General features: G+C 36.5%; 1 protein-coding gene across 14 annotated transcripts in view; it reads left to right on the forward strand.

Moving 5' to 3' along the window:
• The first annotated feature begins 56 nt into the window (after window positions 1-56).
• Window positions 57-19,126, forward strand: part of LOC112554521 — a 73,052-nt gene continuing 53,982 nt past the window's right edge. For 9 of the 14 annotated variants that reach the window (XR_003097244.1, XR_003097243.1, XR_003097249.1 and 6 more), the window contains exons 1-10: window positions 57-170; window positions 2,015-3,659; window positions 3,918-4,108; window positions 4,455-4,561; window positions 6,506-6,598; window positions 7,220-7,234; window positions 12,976-13,293; window positions 14,555-14,667; window positions 15,150-15,180; window positions 15,771-15,809. Coding sequence is in view for 1 of the 14 variants with exons in the window: in XM_025222315.1 (XP_025078100.1) it covers window positions 2,043-3,659; window positions 3,918-4,108; window positions 4,455-4,561; window positions 6,506-6,598; window positions 7,220-7,234; window positions 12,976-13,293; window positions 14,555-14,667; window positions 15,150-15,180; window positions 15,771-15,809 (2,524 nt within the window). In the remaining 13 variants the exon portion in view is untranslated. The remainder of the gene's footprint in view (window positions 171-2,014; window positions 3,660-3,917; window positions 4,109-4,454; window positions 4,562-6,505; window positions 6,599-7,219; window positions 7,235-12,975; window positions 13,294-14,554; window positions 14,668-15,149; window positions 15,181-15,770; window positions 15,810-19,126) is intronic. The other 5 variants (XR_003097250.1, XR_003097254.1, XR_003097253.1 and 2 more) reach the window with 4 other exon arrangements.

Genomic DNA, 19,126 nt, shown 5'->3' on the forward strand with positions numbered 1-19,126 from the left:
AATTATGTTAGTTATTTTTACTAACATTATAGTATTTTGATAGCATAGGAAACTAAATATTATTAGTTTCAGTTTATTAAAATGTCTGCTCTCAACAGCTGCGGGAAGTAAGGAAGTATATGGGCATGAATTATTATTTTCATATGACGAAGACACGATTTTTGTAAGAGGTAAGAGAATCATAAATAAAGGTTTTATGCTTATATGTGTTTATATCTATATTACTTAGCAAACTATGGACAAAATTATCCTTACTCCATCTCGTTTCGACCGGTGAGCTATCAAGTGTTTATCTCTAGTATTACATTATAATGCTCGACTCCAGCCTCTTGACTGTGAAGTTAGTCACTCTGTACCTAAGTTTTAGATCGGCGCATTTGCTGTGCATGTAAATGCTAATGCTTACACAATTTTTATCTCGATTTTTTAAATTAAGAGTCTATTTTAAAGAGTCTATAGCGTAAGTTATTTTTTGAAGTATGTAATGAGTTCTTTTCTCCTCTACAATTACAAAACACTTAAGTACCTGACTAAAAATAATCTCATGTACTTCATATACTAATGATACATGAGATCTTTCTTTTAATATTGAGTTACACAGTACTGCTTGTTAACAATATTTTATATATTCTTTTGGAAATTTTGGTGCATTTTTATTTTTGCCCTTGTGTTATTAAAAGTGTGACATGTCATACAACACTTTTCATGTAAAATATGGGAAATAGTCACACAGATAGAAGAATCTATCTGTCTATACACAGACAGGGGTATATACCAAGGCTAATCTAGGCATGTTCAAAAATTGGATAGATAATTATACTGATCACAGTATTGATGATAGTTTAAAGTTTTTCTAGGTTGACAGCCTGGTGAAAGTAGCTGGTAAAGTTGAGCATAGAGAGGAGAGCTTTGCAATTATGCTGCCCTTTTTCACTACAGGACAGTCGTTCATTAAGCTCCTTTGCCTTTCTTTTGCAATTTCATATGCATACTTATCACAGATAAAAATTGTGAAGGATCAATAAAATATATTTAAGTCCATTTTTATCTAAAGATATGTAGGTTTGTCTATCAGTTGTGATTTAGAGAGACCTTGCTTTTGTATATGAAATTAGCTTATTTTCAGTGACAATGACAACTTATTATCATCAATAGTCCAATCTTATCAGGGCTTCTGCTTACGCAAAAAATTGCGTACAGTACGCATTAAAAGTTCGGAGGACCCCTTCAATTTTCGTCAATGGGGTCCCCTTCAAATTTGGGTGAAGAACATTGACCCCTTAGAAATCTGAAGAAGGGGTCCCTGGGACCCCAAAGAATTTAGCCTTAGCAGAAGCCCTGCTTATTATCATCATTTAGTCCTTATTATCCCTAATGCACTATAAAAATCTTGCAGCCAGTCCTTGCCATCTCTCAGCTTGGTGCCATACTCTGGGATTCACTGAAAAAAGGACAGTCCACTCTTAAAGGCTGTCTGATTTCTTCTTTTGTCTGCCTGTTCTTCTAGACTGCTTCCTGTGTTTGTACTCATTTCACTTTTGGTATACTCCTCTTTAAACTGTGTAACCAGGAGGTCCTGATTATTACTGTCTGTTATTTTCCTTACTCTTCTTTATATTTCCTAATTGGCTATGTGACCAGTGTGATGGGTATATATGGTGGCTGTATTCTCTTTCATGTCAGCTGTCATTGTCCAAGAGACCTGTGCATATAGGAAAATGAAGATGTGGTCAATGAATTAGCCTTCTTTTATAGCAGAGAGAAATATCATTTTAGATAGGTTTGAGTTCATTGAATAACAATAAAGGAGGTGCACATAGCCTACTTGCTTATGACAGCCACCTGTCCCATTTGTGGCTGGTTTATAAATCATTATTTCAAGATGTTTGAGCAAAAAGTTATCAGTAACTCAGTCCCTGTTTAATATGTATTTTTATATTGGCCATGGTCAAAATAGTTTTGAAAAAAGCATGCAGCTTATGACTATCTCACCTTCTTCGAACTTGTGTTGCAGTGTTTGGGGTGACTAAACTTGATCCAAAATGTCAGATGCAGATGAGCGTGCTTCCTGTGATAATACTTCAGATCCAGAGGAAGGGGAGGAAGAACAACTTGCTACATGTGGTGGCTCCTCCTCTCCTTCTCATTTTGCACAGCCTTGTGACCAGTCTGTAGCGTCAGCCACAGATGATGGAGCAGACAACTATAGCATGGAAGTGCATCTGGGAGGCGATAACTCTCAACATGCCAGTGAAATCAGTTCCATATCTTATCAGAACCTTCTGGAGGAAGGAGAGCCCACTGGCAGCATCCTTTCTCGTAGGGGTAGCGAAGACAGTACTGATTCCTATCCACCAGATTTCCCTGAAAGCAACCCCTCTGATGATATAGAAACATTTGAGGCATCAGATTTACCATTGTCAGAACACTACAATCTCAGGATTAAACAGCTGCCTGCTAAAGCATATTCATCCTCAGGAGGAGAAGAAGGTGAACCTAGGCATGAGAGCTCAGCTAAATCTGTTTCAGAGAGCAAAGACAAAAAGAAAGATAGCTGTGCAGAAGGCGGAAAAAACTATAGCACTGGTGACAGCAGTGGTATAGAGAACAACACCCTACCTTTAGACACAGCCTTGTCAAAGAAAGCTTCGAAAAGCCTGAATATATCGGAACCTGTTACTCCAGACACATCGGCTGTCATAAAAAGGAAAAGGTCTCCTCAGATTAATGCTTCTTCTCATACCAATCGACCAGAAGATGGTGAGGAGGTTACAAGGAAGCGCAACAGCCTCGAAATCCGCAATAACATTCCAGTAGTCGGTGAAGTGAAGATGTGTGATAGCAGTCCTCCAACTTGCACCCCACCGTTACATGGGGCCAAGCCCAAAATAAAAAACTTGAAACAGTCTCCTGGTCTAGCCCGAAGGGTATGTGATCAGTCTGGTACCAGGGACAGCTCAAGTTCAGAACGGGAAACAGAAGCACGCAGAAGTGGTGAACCTGTACAGTGCCCAGTGCACACACCTATTATGTTGCTGCATGTGACGTCTACTGGCCAGGACGAGAGGGTCATTGATACTGAAATCCCAACTGGTAAAGTTGATATAATTGCTCCCTTGCGACGAAATGTTGATATAGAAAATGAATATGACTATGTCAAATATGCCCGGGTTCAACATGGAAACTCTTATGTTGGGATGCGTCTTGCCTACTCCAGCTCAAATGACTCATTAAGTTTGAAGCGTAACAGTGTTCACAGCCATGGAAGTGACTCCATTGATAGTTCACGCGAGCCATCACCAGAGAAAGTTCTTCATCAGAAAATGATTGGTGATTTAAATGAGCATATATCCCAAGACCGTGTTTGTGAAGAAACTCTGACCGAGATTCCACTCAATGCATCAGATTCATGCCTCAATGAAGGGAAAAAACCATTTACTTTGTCGCCAGAAAACACGGAATGTGACAGCGTTGAAGTAGAGAGTGTGACTTCTGATGGAGAAAACTCCACACCGGGCTTCCCAACAGTGGAAGATGGACTGTCTAGTAGCCAAGCAAGTGATGCTGAAGAGGGTCCTAGTGGGGATCACACTTCTCCATCACACATGCTGCGCATGAAACAAAAAGCTGACCTAGAAAATGACATGAGAAATTCTGATGTAAGTTTTTCTTTCTTGTGATTGCATTTATATTGCTAAAAGTAAGAAAATACCTTCGCACCCAAATTTACTTGTAATATAAGTTAGTAAAGTTCTCCCCCTCTCCCCCATGGAGCAAAGATAAAGTGGTAGGGACCCCCCCCCCCCAAAAAAAAAATATTATGTGTAGACCTTGTTTTTGTTGAATTCCTTTTTAGCTGTTTTCCATAAACAAAACTTTTGCTTGTGTTCATAGTTATGTGCTCGATTCTTTGCTAGGATTCATCAAGAGGAGGTCCCCGTGACATAGATGCACAAGCAATTATGAATGATTTGAAAGCTAAGCGGGAAGCTTTGGACATGGCTATTGCAGACATCAAATCTGCCATACAGCGAAGCAAGCAGGTTGCATTGCAGTCTCCTTATGACAATCATCAGTCTGATCAGAATGAGCCAGTGTGGATTCGCAGGTATCACATTCCCTTTCCTTTTAATTCAAAATACATTTTGCATATTTCTGTAAGCTGGCTGTTTGCCACTAGCATTTTAATTTGTGAATAGTTATTTTTTATGGAGTGGGTAGATTATTTGTTGTTCCTGGGCTTTAACAGAGTTCTAAAGACGTTATCTACAGAAAAATGTGCTGTGTATATGGCATAAAGTATGCAACAAAATGAAACGTAGTTTGCAGGATGACAGTCTTGGTGTAACAAATTTAAAATTTGAAACATACCATTCCTTAACATTTGGTTAGTAAGTAGTATGTTAGTATCACAGTGGTTAACTAAAAGTAAAACATTTCATGTTTTTTGTCAGAGATCCACCACAAGGAGAGCGAAAAGAACGACAAGAGGAGATGCGCAGAGTGAGAGAGGAAATAGAACGTCAGCAAGAAGAAAAATACCAGCCAAAAGAAGACAAAGGTAGCTTTTTTTTTTCCTTTGGATTAAGCTACAGATTTAGGCAAAATTGTCTTAACAATATAGCGTCTTTCCAAAGATTTTCTCATAGCGCTTTACATAAATCGTACATAGGCTAAATCATCAACAACCATGCATCAACATTCGCATATAACAGACATACTTCTACAACATACTCACACTTATACACAAAGTAAATTACAGACACACGTGCATGCTCATAGTCAGGAGAGGGTCACAGTGAAGTCGTCGTTCTGAAAAGAGGTATCTTAAATTTAGACTTAAAGGTGGTAAGAGAATCAGAGTGACAAAGGCTGACAGATAATTCGTTCCAAGTTGATTGGGCTTGATAGGAGAAAGACATCTGTCTAGAGGTCTTTTGTCTTAGTGGGACTTTCAGATGATATTTTTCTGAACTTTTTGTGTTTCTTCCTTTAATATTTTTCCTTTGTATTTTGCTGTGTTTAGATCTACTGCAATGATGCTTTTATTTTATCTGTATTATTACCAGTTCAGATCTTTGAGAAAAACAAAAACATGAATATACCTCATGCCTCTTGAGGAGGGATAAACTGATTCACCATTTCTTGGAAAGAGTCCAGCCCTCTTGTTTTGCTGCATTTTGATTTCCATGATAAAACAGCTGCTGCTTTGCTGCTGGGTGGACAGAGGGAGTTTTCTAGTCACTGACTAGAATAAGCTCACCTCCACAACCTTTCAGTCCACAAGTGCTGTAATCACATAACTGCAAAGCCTTCCTATCTTGCCTCTGTCAGTCAGATGATTTACTTGTTATTGATGATCATACTGTTGCATTTCTTGTCATTCAATTAAAATATTCATTAAAATGTCATTAAAATATTATATTGCTTTTGTTTGAGATATTTTTGGGCAAGGTAGTGTACACTTCATGATATTAATTATAATACAATATTATTTATATTATTTTACTGAATATTTAAATTATTAAGTAAGAATTATGAAATTATTATTGGTGGTCTTGGTAGTGGTGTGCATTGAATTTTCTTAATTTTGTAAGAAATGTTGGTAATTGGATAAATTGTCATTGTGAAAAAATATTAATTGGAAGGAAATGGAAAGGAATATGTGCACTGCACATGTAGACATGCATTTCTGCATTTGTTCTAAAGGTTGTACAGAAATAAGGACAGGCTGGTTATAAAAGGAGGCATATACCTACATAAATGCATAAGTGTTTTATTAGTTACTGTTTTATTGTTGCCTTTAAATTTTCATAACTTTTTGTTAATTTCCCTGTGTATCTACTCTCTCTCTTATCTAGCAGTGATCAATTTTCATTCTACAGCTATTTAAGTCTCCTTTAGTGCAAAGTGCTTAATTGACATTAAATTTATTGCTGTTAGAAACTCACTAATGAGGCAAATTTTTCTGCTGCCTCGTTAAAATGCCCCCCTTGCAATTGTGAAGAGACTGAGTTGCATTTGGTGTTCATATGCCCAAAATACAAAGATCTATGACAGCTGTACTTTCCTAAAAAATTCTATTGGTATCCTTCTCAGTTTCATTTATCCATTTTATTATCAGGTAACTGTCTAAAATCAATCCAAAATGTTGCCTACTTTCTGTACAAAGCACTACAGATTAGGGAGAACAAATAACTTGCAAATTACTGATTTTGTTAATAGCAAATTAATGTAGTTATTTTAATGAAGTAAGGGCACTATGTCTATGTATTTTGTATTTTTACTTGATTACCCTCGAACCCATCCATTCCCCCAACATTGGTTATGGGCACAAGCCTACCAAATAAAGGACATTGTCATTGTCCTCTCTCTCACAAACACACACATATCTGTATTGTGCATCCTTTGAGCATTTTATTTCTGTTATATAAACACATACCTGTTCTGTTTGCATGCTGCACCCTAAGTGTTATGATCACAATTGTGGGGTCCTTGGTTTCAGGTGAAGACAGTGAGACCATTACTCTGTCACCATTTCCTAACACTCATGAAGTGACTGTGGAACCTGAAGATGAGAGCAGCAGAAAGCCGAGAGGTATTATTTCCAAGTATTTTAAGTATTCATTAGTGAGGCGGGTGAAGTTGACTGTGAAAGTAATTTTTGTTTCAGAAAGGAGCTTATGCATGATGCAGTGTTTTTTGACTGTTAAAAGTAGCTCTCTCTTTCTTACTTCTCTGTTTCTCTTACACACATAAACACACTCTCTTTCTCAGTCACACACACTATTTGGCTTAGCTATTAACATCCCTCTTTCATCTCTTTTTGGTTTATATTATTGTTGCTATTCTCCCAATATTTATTTATTTTTGGTTATCTCTCACTATTTTTCCCTGTTAGATCATAGAAATTCTCAAGTCTTTTTGCTTTGTCTGATACGTGTGGACATTATTTTCAGTGGAGTAATTAATTATTCAGTAGCCGCATCAGAATCTAAAACTTAATATGGGTTCAGAGATATTTGCCAGTAATCATTTTCAGTGCTTTTTCTTTGTATGCTGCTTCAAATTCAGATGCTACATTTTAAAAAAAAAGGAAGTACCTCAGTCAATAATTGTTTCACATAATCTGCAGCAGTTTTTTCTAATGCTCTTATGTTAGTAAAAGATTATGTTTTGCAATTCTTTGATCTAATCTCTTTCCTTTCTTTTTCTCTAGTACTGCATGGGTCGGGTAGGAACCAGCCACCCATTTTCTTTTCGTATTGTTTGTCTATTTGTGTGGTGGTTTTTTTTTTAAAGTAATGAATTGTTGTCAGCACTGCATTTTAATGAAGTTTTGAATTTAGAAATTGCTATACATTTAAAGATAATTGCATGCACAAAAAATTATGCATGCTATACCACTAGCGTCCTAAAAAAGGCCTTTAAAACAATTAAAGGAGAGGGACTAAGGCCAGTGTTTATTTTAATTCTTAAATACCTTTGATGCCAGTATTTTCACAAAGTAATTTTTTTATTATAATTTGAGATCACATTTACTCAGTCACTTTTTTTCTTTGTCAGTGTCTTTATCTTTGTTTTCAAGTCTAACTTAAGTTTTATTTTTCAATCAATGCAGTGCAACAGCAACTCAGTGCCCAGCTCTGTATGTTGTTCTGTGGTATTTCGTGCTTTTGGTTGTCCATGCCATGGTTAAATGTAAAGATTATGCAAATTTTGTTAAGTTTCCTCTCCAGTTCAACAAAAATGAGAATTAAATTCAGGGTGTGGTTCTGATTACGAATTCATCAACTTTGAAATGTTTTCCAATTTTTATTTCATGGTCTTTTTTCATGTGTATTTAATGTTTAGCATTGCTTCAGCACGAAGCAAATATTTATCTGTATGTTTAGTGATAGAGTGGTGAACTATATTTCAGACACAACAAAATTGAGTCACACCACATTAAGCGCATGAGTCTGTATAAAATTATACAGTTCATGTCATTTCAAAAGGCATGGCTACTGAAACTGGTGTTTCACAATGTCATCATGTTAACACTTAAAAATAATGGCTTAGGCCCATGGTTTTGTAACTCCTAGGAGCAACTGAACATAAAACATAAGTGTTTAAAGAAGCTGGGCTGGAAATGGCTTGATGTTTTGGGAAGAATATTTGTAGGTTTTTTAAATCTGTCATTGTTATTATTTAAGATTGTTGCTTGTTTCTATTTGCATAAATGGCTGAAGCTTCTTATAATATGTTTGAAAATGAAGTGAACTAAGCTGCATGTCAGTTGCAAATCTTTGCAATGGCAGATTCTACTTGAATCTGTTTTGAAAGCTAAGGCACCTTACTTTTTGCATAAATCAATATACATTTTCATGGGCTCTCATTTTAGTTGTTTAATCCTCATAGTGACTAGTACTGGGGCTTGATTGTCTCCTTGTGCTTCTGCTGTGCATTCCATTAAATAATGTGAAGATTGTAAACATGAGCCACATGAGTGCATGAAGATAAGTTATTGAAAAACTCCATTTCTTACCAGAAAATTCTCTATGTAATCCTTGGTACTTTCTGGGCTAATTATTCACTCCCTGTTCATTGTATTCTCATGACTGGGTACTATGATTATTGAATAATGTTGAATATGAAGGGCCAGCATTTTTGTTAATAGTAATAATTTATTTTTTTATGTCTCTTAAGCTATAAATGACTGACAAGTAAATTAGCCTACTGTCAGAGGTTTTTTGTGGTGGTGTTGGAGGGGGGTAATGGGGAAGATGAAGGAATAATCAGCTGTGAGCATAGCTTGATGTCACCTTGTCCTGGATAGAATACCAGTCACATATTCATAAGCTTGGAGATGATAAATAGTATCTGACTGTTATTAAGCATATGCATGTGACATATTTTTTCCAGGTAGACAGGAATATATATAAGCATCCTGCAGGAATAGGATATACAGTTGTGTATCTGTCAAGCAGATGCTCAAGAGATTAAAGCTCATGCAGGCCAATGGCTATAAAACTCATGTTTACCCAATAGGGAATGGGTTTCTCATATATAATAATAATCACATTTATATAGTGCCTTTCTCCAGCATCAGCCAGACTCAAAACGCTTTACAAACAGGGGCGCAGGGACATGCACTTTGATGAACACACATACACAGAAACATGCATACTGTATATATATATATCAGGGAAAGTAGAAAGCAGAAGAAGGATGGATTCTGTATTCTACATCATGCCCAAAACACAAACCTGTTTCCTGACAACTGGCTTTGGCCTCGAAATCTTTATCTTTCTCTTTATATTACAATAATAAAACCTCTACCTTTCTGATTACTGATTCCTAAAGATCTTTTGTTTTAACTAATGTCTTCTGTTGTAAAATGGAATTCATGAAGGAGAAGAGGTACAGTGGACAAAAGATAGCCTTAGTATGAAATAAGCCTTTTTGTTGTCAAGGAACCTTGTTGGCATCTTTTTTTATAGATCATTATACCTGTATACCAAATAATAAATCCCATTGTTTTCAAGAAATGTTGTTGGTATTTTCTTTTAACCAGTATGTTCCAGTGCACTCTTGAGACAACGCATGCACACAGAGTAAATATTCTCTGGCACAAAGATTTTTGCAAATTCAGATAAGGGTAAAGTTCACTTCCTACCCTTACAGTTGTTCCGGAATGAGGTGAGATCTCACTTTATTCAGAGCCAGCTTTTTTTGAGGAGGGTGCTCCTTCTCCCTTACAGCCATTCCTCCTCCAACCCTCAATGGAATTGTGCTTCCCACAGCTAAGTTGACTTGGGGAAGTTTGTTGTGCCACATGGGAATCAAACCTGCATGACTTCAAGTCTGGACACCAGTGGACACCACATGGCAATCCACTTCCCCATAACAAACTTTCATTTTTAAGAAAATTTTCAGTTGTGGTTTTGTTGACCTCAGTTGTTGTTAAGTGGAATTGTCTCCTATGTACCTAACATTGTATATGCGATTACATATATAACAAGTGCTTTACTAATAGCTTATAATATCAATAGTACATGTGCACAAAGCAAATAAAGGGTGATTGTTATCTTCAGGATGTGATTTGGTCCATTTTCACAGTCATTCTTTATCGTTTACTTTAAAATTATTGATTATAAACTATTTGAAATAGGTTTCTTTTATTCTTTTGTTTTATGAGTTTTTTTAACGTTCAGCACATCACCTTTTTCTTTGTATCACTTAGCTTAATATTACACGTACTTTTGCATGCTTGGCATACAGCTCATGATTGTTGTCAGAACTTATCCATGTACATATTTTCAGTTTTTAGAGTCTAAAACAAAAATGTTGGTGATCTACGTTGAACTCTTCTATAGAATCTAGGCTATTAACAGAACATAGCTCAGTATTTCTTTATCCAAAAGTAATATTATTACTAATGGTAATAGAGAGTTCTCTCTCTGTGTCTTTCACATATTTCTGAAATGTCGTCTTTTCTTAGGTATATTATTATATTTTTTTCTCCTGTATGCATACAAGATGCAAACTGCCTTATGCACTGTCAAGACAAGACAATTTTTTATGATTGTACTTTTAATATGTTTGTGAGTGCACAAAAAAATACAGAGTACTTTGTATAAGCTTCTTTAATATCTCAGAGAAGAAAAGTATTCTATTTTGCATTATACAATATGAGTACATCTTTCTCATGGAAGGAGTTGCTGCCATAAATACTATTTTAATAATTAAACGTAGCAAGGGCTATTATTCACAATGTAAGACTGGATCATGGCTGGAAATAGCCCTAAAATTTTGTTATCACTTAAAAGTGTATTTTATTTTATTGATTTCAGACTATACAAATATTTGTAACTTAAGACTTGCTATTTCCTGCATCTGCCCAGCTGGTCCTGTGAACATTTAAAATGTTACTTGTTTTAGTTCAAAATGCAGGGCATTTATGACATCAATGTCTTAAAAATAACAAAAGTGCTTATAGTGTTTCCTTGTACTATAGTGGTAGTCATGTGTGATAAAGCTGTGTTGTGATTTGAATGTCGGTGATTTCTCAGGATGGTGCAGCATCTCATAGTCTCAACTGATGTACATCAGTACTTCTCTGACACGTTGTAAATTTTTTTTCTACAGTCTTACTCTAGGGTCATGCTAATTGTTCAAAAGGAAGATAAGAATTACTAAATTGACATTGGTGATTATAGGTTTCATCTAAGGCTCTTATTTTCTTCCATTAGGGTGTCATTTCCCAAGTGTCCAACCAGAATAACCTACAACTTTGTAGATTTCAGATGTCAGCAAAAGCTGGACAAAATATCAAACCCTTGATTTAGCCAAAAGAAATTGTTCATTTCAGTAGAGTCCAATAGTATTGGGTCCCTGTAACTATTTAACTGAGAAGAAAAAAAAGCATGTAATGAAAAGAGTAAAACTTTGCCGAAGAAAAGTTTTGAAACAGCATTCATGTATCCAGATAGAACCATTGGTTTTGTGATAACTAGGTCATAAGAGCATGCAGTCTTTAGGTAACAAAATGTCAAGGAGCCTCTTAGCCATCACAGAAAGAACTCTTAACAACTGCAAACCTTCATCAGAAAAAGTGAAGCTACACACTCACTCCTACTTGGAAATAAGCAAGCATTTTTACTGAAGCCTATTTTCCTATATGTGCATTTCACTTTTAAAAGAGGGTTGAGCAAAAGGGGGTATGTTTTAACTTGGACAAATAATCTTTGCAGAATGTGTGGATGGCATTGCATGATGCACAGAGATTGTCTCACTGACTCTTGGTCATATCTGAGGATTTCAAACAGTTGGCGAAGTGTGGATTTAGTGAATAATCCTTCAGCAGAATACTCGTGTAGCGACATTGATTCAGTAAACAGTTGGCAAGTGTCAGCAACATGTCTGTTCTATTTGGCTGGAAATTTATTTTTACCCCCACATTTTACCCACACTTTATATCATCAAGCAAGGTCATTTACTAATGAACAATATCTTTAATAAGGCTGTACTGTATGTTTAACTTACCAGCTAGGATTTTGAATATTTAGCTCATTGTACTATAAGGAAAGAAATAATAATAGTATTCCTTGTACAAGAACTTTCTTGTTCTTTATTCTCTCTCTTTCTTTCTCTGTTCTCACTCATCCTTTGTTCATATAGAATCTGCACAATAACGTTCTCTACCTTAAGCATGTTTTTGTTATTGTTGCCTGAAAACCTCATAGACAACACCTGTATACCTATGACCTTGTGTTCACAACCTAGCTTTCTAACCTGGGGTGAGCTGTAAGTTGTTCATAAATACTTTTTCATCCATAAAAGTTCCTATAGAGCTATTTCATCCCATGGAATTTACAGATATTTTTATGAGTGAAAAAGAGTATGAATGCTTACACAAACCAGGAGTGTGTTATTAACACACTAAGCAATCATTCATCTTTATGTTGAACTTGTAATATTCCTTTCAAAAAATTTAAAAGAACAATCAAAATTAAAAAAAAAAAATCAGTTGTGAGATCACATGTTAAACACTTGATTATGCTTGAAAGATTATTCATCCATGATGGAATGAAGTGACAACAGTGGAAGAGAAAAGCAGCTTCAGTAGGATACAAGTCATGCATAGTCTAGTAGCTTCAGTAGTGAATTGCTACAAGCTTTTGTGAGTTGTAGGTGAAAGTGATGTCTAATGATGTACTGCAGGTTGTTTGAACATAAGACAGGTGTGCCTTTTCTAATACTGCATGAGATATGACCCTCTAAACCTGCCAGATCATTTGCGACCGATAGTCAGCTGTTTAGATGTAGTGATATGAATGACAGTGCTGTACTTGTATTTGGTATACACATCGTCTGTGTACTGACTGTTCTCTCCCCAGTCTCTTGGTCCCTTGTTATTTTTCATACATTTTTCTGTTGATTTCTTGACTGCATGCTTTTTTACACTGTTTTGTGCATGCTTTTGTTTTGTAGGTTATGATTCTGATGACGAATGTGAAGAGGTTGGTGGCATGCGGTACACTCGTCGTAACAAAGGCAAAAAATATGCCCCTCTCCGCAAAGAAGATTCTTTAGAACATGGGGCCAGCATGGGGAGTGTGAAAGAAAAGAGTGGTTTTGGCAGCACTGCCACCAATCAGAATGCCAATGGCCGAACCCCTCACTCTTCGAACTGTTCCAATCACGTTAACAATCTCAAGCATAATTCGCATTCCCAGTATTCTTCGGAAGAAAATGGAAGTGATGTCGATCCAACCAGCAGGGGCTCGTATGTACAACACCAGCATGGAGGTACTGCATGTTTTTGTCTGTCTCAGATACTTGCTACCTCAGGTTCTGACTGTATCGCTCAGTTTCCCAGGGCAGAGGCAGCCCTATATGAGATAATATCATGTAAGAAAAAGTTATGGCATGGCATTTCAGCCAAGTAATTGGAAAATCGGAATCAAAATGCTAATCTTATTTTCTTCTAATTTGATTATTAGATTTGCCCGTGAACTTCAGCCAAAATTATGGACTTATAAGATAAGAGAACAAAATACTCTACATTTCATTCCTTGAAAAAATCTGATTATTTACAGACTTTATAAAGGTAGTCCTGTGGTGTAAGATGCCCATACACACCACATAATTATTTGAATGAAAGTATGCATGCATATGAATTCAAACACTTCAATCATGCGATTTCTTTCATACACACATCATACAAAACATTGTAAATCTACATAAAACACCTTCCTTGTTCTTTGCTGTTACAACAATTTTCTATGTGGGATAAGCCCAGGTGGCGGGGGAAAGGGTAGGTAGGCCTGACACTTCTTTGTAAAATGTTTAACTTGATTCCTTTCAAAAAGTAAGACACCACCAACTTCCTAGAAGAGAAGAAAGTATTAGAATTGCCAGCTGCTCATAGTCTTGCATGAGACGAAATTGCATCGTGACTGGTTGTGCCTAGACTATTAGGAAACATGCATGGTGCAAGAACAATTTAGTGTCATTGTCTTGCTTACCTGTGGTGGTGACTGGTGCTTAGCCTAGCTTCTTAACTGTGTTTCTGCTCTAGTATGTCTGCCCTAGGTCTAGAAGTGGGACAGCTGTTGCTTATGTTGAGGGTGGATGGTATTTTTACACATTCTGTACTTGACATGGTGCTGTTGAAATTGTTTGTTGTTCCATAAGACTAGATAAATTATGCAGGTAGATGAATGTGTTTTTCGCGTTTGTATGGTTGTGGGATTTGGTAAGGAGACTTTGAAATTATTGGTCAACCAGGAGAGATTCAGTTTCCAAAATGTTGGAAGAGGAAAATTGGAAGCTGGTGGCTGGGTTATGTTTACTAACAGTGTGTAGCTTGCCACCCTAAAAAAAAAAGTTGTAGGTCATTTCATGTCTTATATATTTCCTTCATTGTCTTGTGACAACTGAAAGAAAAATGTCTACCCAAAAATTGTAATGTGCTTAGAAGGTTTATTTTAGTTCCATGACAATTCAAAAATATTACAGAATTATATACACTCAGCACTTCATGTGTTCTCTGTTTACATGTGAGCAGATTCTGACACAGATGAAGAGACCGACCGTCTGCTGCAGAAACAGTATCAAAGGAGAGATCAGTATGTGGAAATCCCAGAGCTTGACAATCAGGCTGTCCAGCAACAGACACAGGTACTGATACATCAGCAGTCAGGATCACACTTGTATCTCATTATTTCCTGTGTAAATCTCTGCCATGCTCATTAGTGGCGTTAGCAAGGTCCTTACTTTATAATGTTATTTACTAGTCCTTATGAAGAATGGTTTCCAGCACTTCAAAACTTACACTAAATTCCCAACCCCACCCAAAAGAAATTTTAAAAGTATATTATCAGTTATTTGGAAAATGTAGGTGATGGTCAGCAAACAAGATAGATCAAGACAACAGTAAGACAAGAGTTTGTTTTATTTTGGATTTTGATTCATAAAGAACCAGCAAAGGGCAATTTTGGAGTTACATCCCATATTTTTCAACACATATCAATTAATTTTCATAAGAGTTAAAAAAATATACATGTATTTAGAGACAGTGAAAGATTGCTTTTTAACAGAATCTTAATTAGGGGTGACATGTTTATGTGTTTTATACATTTCACACTTTCATTTTTTTATAGGCACAAATGCATCAATCAAAGGCAAAAGAAGGTGAGCTTATGGATTAACCTTTTTTCCTGTAAAGTTTTAAATTATTAAATTGCTGACAGCTTTTTGAGCTAGCTTCAGGCACTTTTTGGGCTTTCACTGTTTTATTTTTCAAAACTAACAAAACAATAGACAAAAAAAGAAGAAATGTTAGTCGTGAATTTGTGATCATCTATGTGATGATGTGGTTTAATACAATATGCATGGAATGCAGGTAATCAGGCATTTCAAAAGCATAGGTTTCTTCTGTTTGATTGCTGCACAGTTGGCATCAGATGTTATAAACATTGATAATCTCAAAGATAATCTTTTGATTTGATGCTAAATCCAAAGTAAAATTTTATTGGAAATAGTTTCTCTGAAGTCAAAATGTTTATTGTTTAAATTTCCAACAAGTACCATGAAGAATTGTGCAGGAGGAAGGAAAGATGAGATGCCGTTATTAATACTTTTTAATTATTTTTTGCTGTTGATTAACAAATTAACAAACTATGATTTTTGTTTCTTCTGCAAATAACTGGTTAGAAAGAATGTTGGAAGTAATTCATTGAAAATGGCAGCAGTCACTGTGTTTATGTCATGTTTTCCACCAGCAAGTGTTTCAGAGCCACGCTCAAATCGTTCAAACCAAGGTACCAGGTTCTTTTTTCCCACAAGTTTTTTTTCCATTTTCAGCATGACAATCTCTTCACAGTGGCATGAACGTGTTTATGTGCTGCATCTTAAGTTCCTTTAAATGATATTAATTTTCCTCCCAAATGATTTCAAGTTTGTCCAATTTTTTTTATATTTAAGTCTGAAATGTTCTCTTATGCTGTTTTTAAAAAAGTAAAAAACAGTTTGCGTACATGCATGCACATAGGTACATGCATGAAGCATGTATGTGGATGGAAGTGTGCTGTTCTTTTGTGTGCATGCCTCAAGGAACATCTTGCAGGAAGAGCATAAACTTGTTTGTCAGTCGGACGAAGTGTGGTAGGCAGATTAATTGCTGTTTCTTCCTGGATATTTTACTGGATGTTTTCAGTTACCCAATCATTGGCTTATGAGTTACAGGATACAATCTTATTTTTACAATCTTACCACTTATAATGTTTAGAAACAATTTCATTAGTGTGAAAAAGTTATTTTGCCTTTTTTCTACATTGTTCATCAAGTGAATAGTTTATTTTGGATGAAGTTCAACAAAACAAATAATATGTGGACTAAAGATTTTATTAAATTACTTCAAAAGACAAACATGGAAAAAGATGCCATCATTTGGAAGTTCACTAAACTACTTAATGATGATAACCCAGAAAAGAGGAAACCTGTCCTAGAGTCCGGAGGTGAACTTCTCATCCAAAAGAAAGAAGCCAACTGACTGACTAGAGCCAACTAGAGCTGGCAAAGCTCTACCTAGAGGAGAGCACCATCAAACGCCACAAGAGAGAAAACCAGGCAGATCAGAAAAAAGATATACAGTGACTACAGAACAAAATCAGCTGAAAATGCATGAACAATGTCTCCAGATGGAACGAAGAAGCAATCAGACAACTCAAATGTAAGAAGGAATAAAGACCTGATGCCATATCAAATTATGTGCTAAAGCACCTGGGGCCCCTCTTCCCCCCAAAAAAAAATTACTTGACATTTTCAGGAAGTCATGTTTCAGCACTTGTATGACCTTTGGAAAATGTACATCATAATCCCATACACAGGAAAAAGAAAAAGAAAAACCCAAGCAGCTTCCCTCCAACCAGCCTACTAAGTTGTCTCAGCAAGCTTTTAGTAGAGGGTAATGAAAATGAGAATGCTGTCCTTCATAGAAGACCACAACATTCTGTTCCCCCCACACAGACTGAATACAGAAAAAAAAACATTGCTCAAGAGATTGAAAATGATTTTCAAGGTGAAATGAAAGTTGTTGCTGGGGACAAACAGAGAAAAGTGGTAGTTGACTAACATCAAGGAGTGATAGGCCATCAGATAGGAGACCTACTGAAAGGGGTACATAACAGGCCTACTGACACGCCTTCACTATTGCTGTATCATCATATCCCCGCTTCTCGCATTTAAGTGACAGAGAGAGACGTGAAGGTCTCCTGCATTAGTAGCATAGATCTTGCAAACTGTACATAGGAGCAGCTCATCCACTTTTGGAATATGAAGTCAGTGATAGGTCAACAACAGTCAAGACACACACTAGTAAGCTAGACTGAGTCCAGAACCTGGATAGGACAATCTTAGTTGCATGAAAGGTACTCCCATTGAAGCACCAACAGAGAGCCACTTGAAAGTAGAAGCCAAGATTCCAGACAAAAGACATAAAGGGATTCGACCTAACCAACATTAATGGATTGTAGATTAGTTTTGTCTTTCCATGCAGAAGAGAGCTTCTGTTTTATTGTCATTGGATAAAAATGTTTGTTTTGTTCAATTTTTTGACATTATATATATAAAATCCTTTATACTGAGGTTTTACAGCTGCATGTCGTTAGTATAGGACTGATGACAGAGTGATGCTGAATGCACAGAATGCAACAGACAGGTCAAACAGAGCCAAGGCAGAAAAATCACAGAATGTCAGTGGTTACTTTGGTGAGGGCAATCTCTATGAAAATGATGATAGGCTGACCATAGTGGGGATGAGATAGTGACAATATAAAAAAAGTCTGGAGCTGTGTCTTTCTAACGTTTTAAAAATTACTTTAGAGAAAAGACAAGTTGTAGACTAGGCAGTAGTTATGAAATATATTGGCAACGTAAAGATCTTTCAAAGAACAGAATGGAAGAGTCTGAATCATATGATTAGAGAGCTCAGGTGTGACAACACTAGCAGCTAATCCAACACTATTCAAGAGAGTAATTTTTAAAAAAACCCTCCTCGAGAACTTTATATGCATACTTCAGGACTCTTGCGTCACAAGGCAGATTGTGCTTCAAGCTACAAGGCAGAAGTCCTGGTACTCCTCATTCTGCAGAGACTCATCTACATCAGACCAAGCCCAGTAAAGCAAGTCTTCTTAACAGACTAGATTTCAGCCTTGCAAATACTTGCCTTTGGCCAGACCATCCCGATACTGTAGTCCCTGACGACAAAATTATTCTGCAGGGCTACCAGCAGGCACAAGAATTGCAGGAAAGGAGAGAGCAGATCAGTTGGCAAAAGAAAGCAGCAGTAAAGGGCACTGACATCAGGTATGTCATTCAAAGAAACAAGCACACTAATTGTAAACAAAAGGGAAAAATCAGCTGTATTAAAAAAAAAAAAGAGGCTTTAGTCAGTACCCACAGTTGTCCTTCAGCAACTACCACGGACAGGATGCTGATCTTCTTCCTGAGGACTGGACACTAACCTCAACAGCCACCTCAAGAGGATTGGACACTGCAGCCTCAACAGCCACCTTAAGATGATTGAACACTGCAACCTTAACAGCCACCTCAAGAGGATTGGCAGAAGTAAAGAGCAACTAACATCAGGTGTGTCCTTCAAAGAAACAAGCACACGAATTGCAAACAAAAGAGTGTTAAACGCTGGGGACCAGCTTCCAGCTCACACTGGACAGCAGAGTTTACAGAGGATACATAACAATCAGCCATTGAGAAACAAAGAAGACGACTTCATAAAAGACTTAATTGAAACAGAATATACCAGAAGAAATTTTTGTTAACAAAATATAGATGATCACTCAGGTTTGAAACCCCCATAATGCATATGTCTGCATATGCAGCATATAATGGGCAGTTCTACTGAATCTGATGTTTAAGAGCGTCTTTAATGTGCTGAAGCATAAAGTGAGTGGGCAGTTTTACAAATGCTTATGAAGATCATAGCACAAAAAATGTGAAATTGAATATGCTGGAATATTGTCGACAACAGATATTTTTGTCACTTTTTATTTTATATTATTTTATATAATCATACAGTAATTTCTTCGTACTGATTATCCCAAAGAATATTAGTTTT

Source organism: Pomacea canaliculata, linkage group LG13 (genome assembly GCF_003073045.1).
Source record: "Pomacea canaliculata isolate SZHN2017 linkage group LG13, ASM307304v1, whole genome shotgun sequence".
NCBI lineage: Eukaryota > Metazoa > Mollusca > Gastropoda > Architaenioglossa > Ampullariidae > Pomacea > Pomacea canaliculata.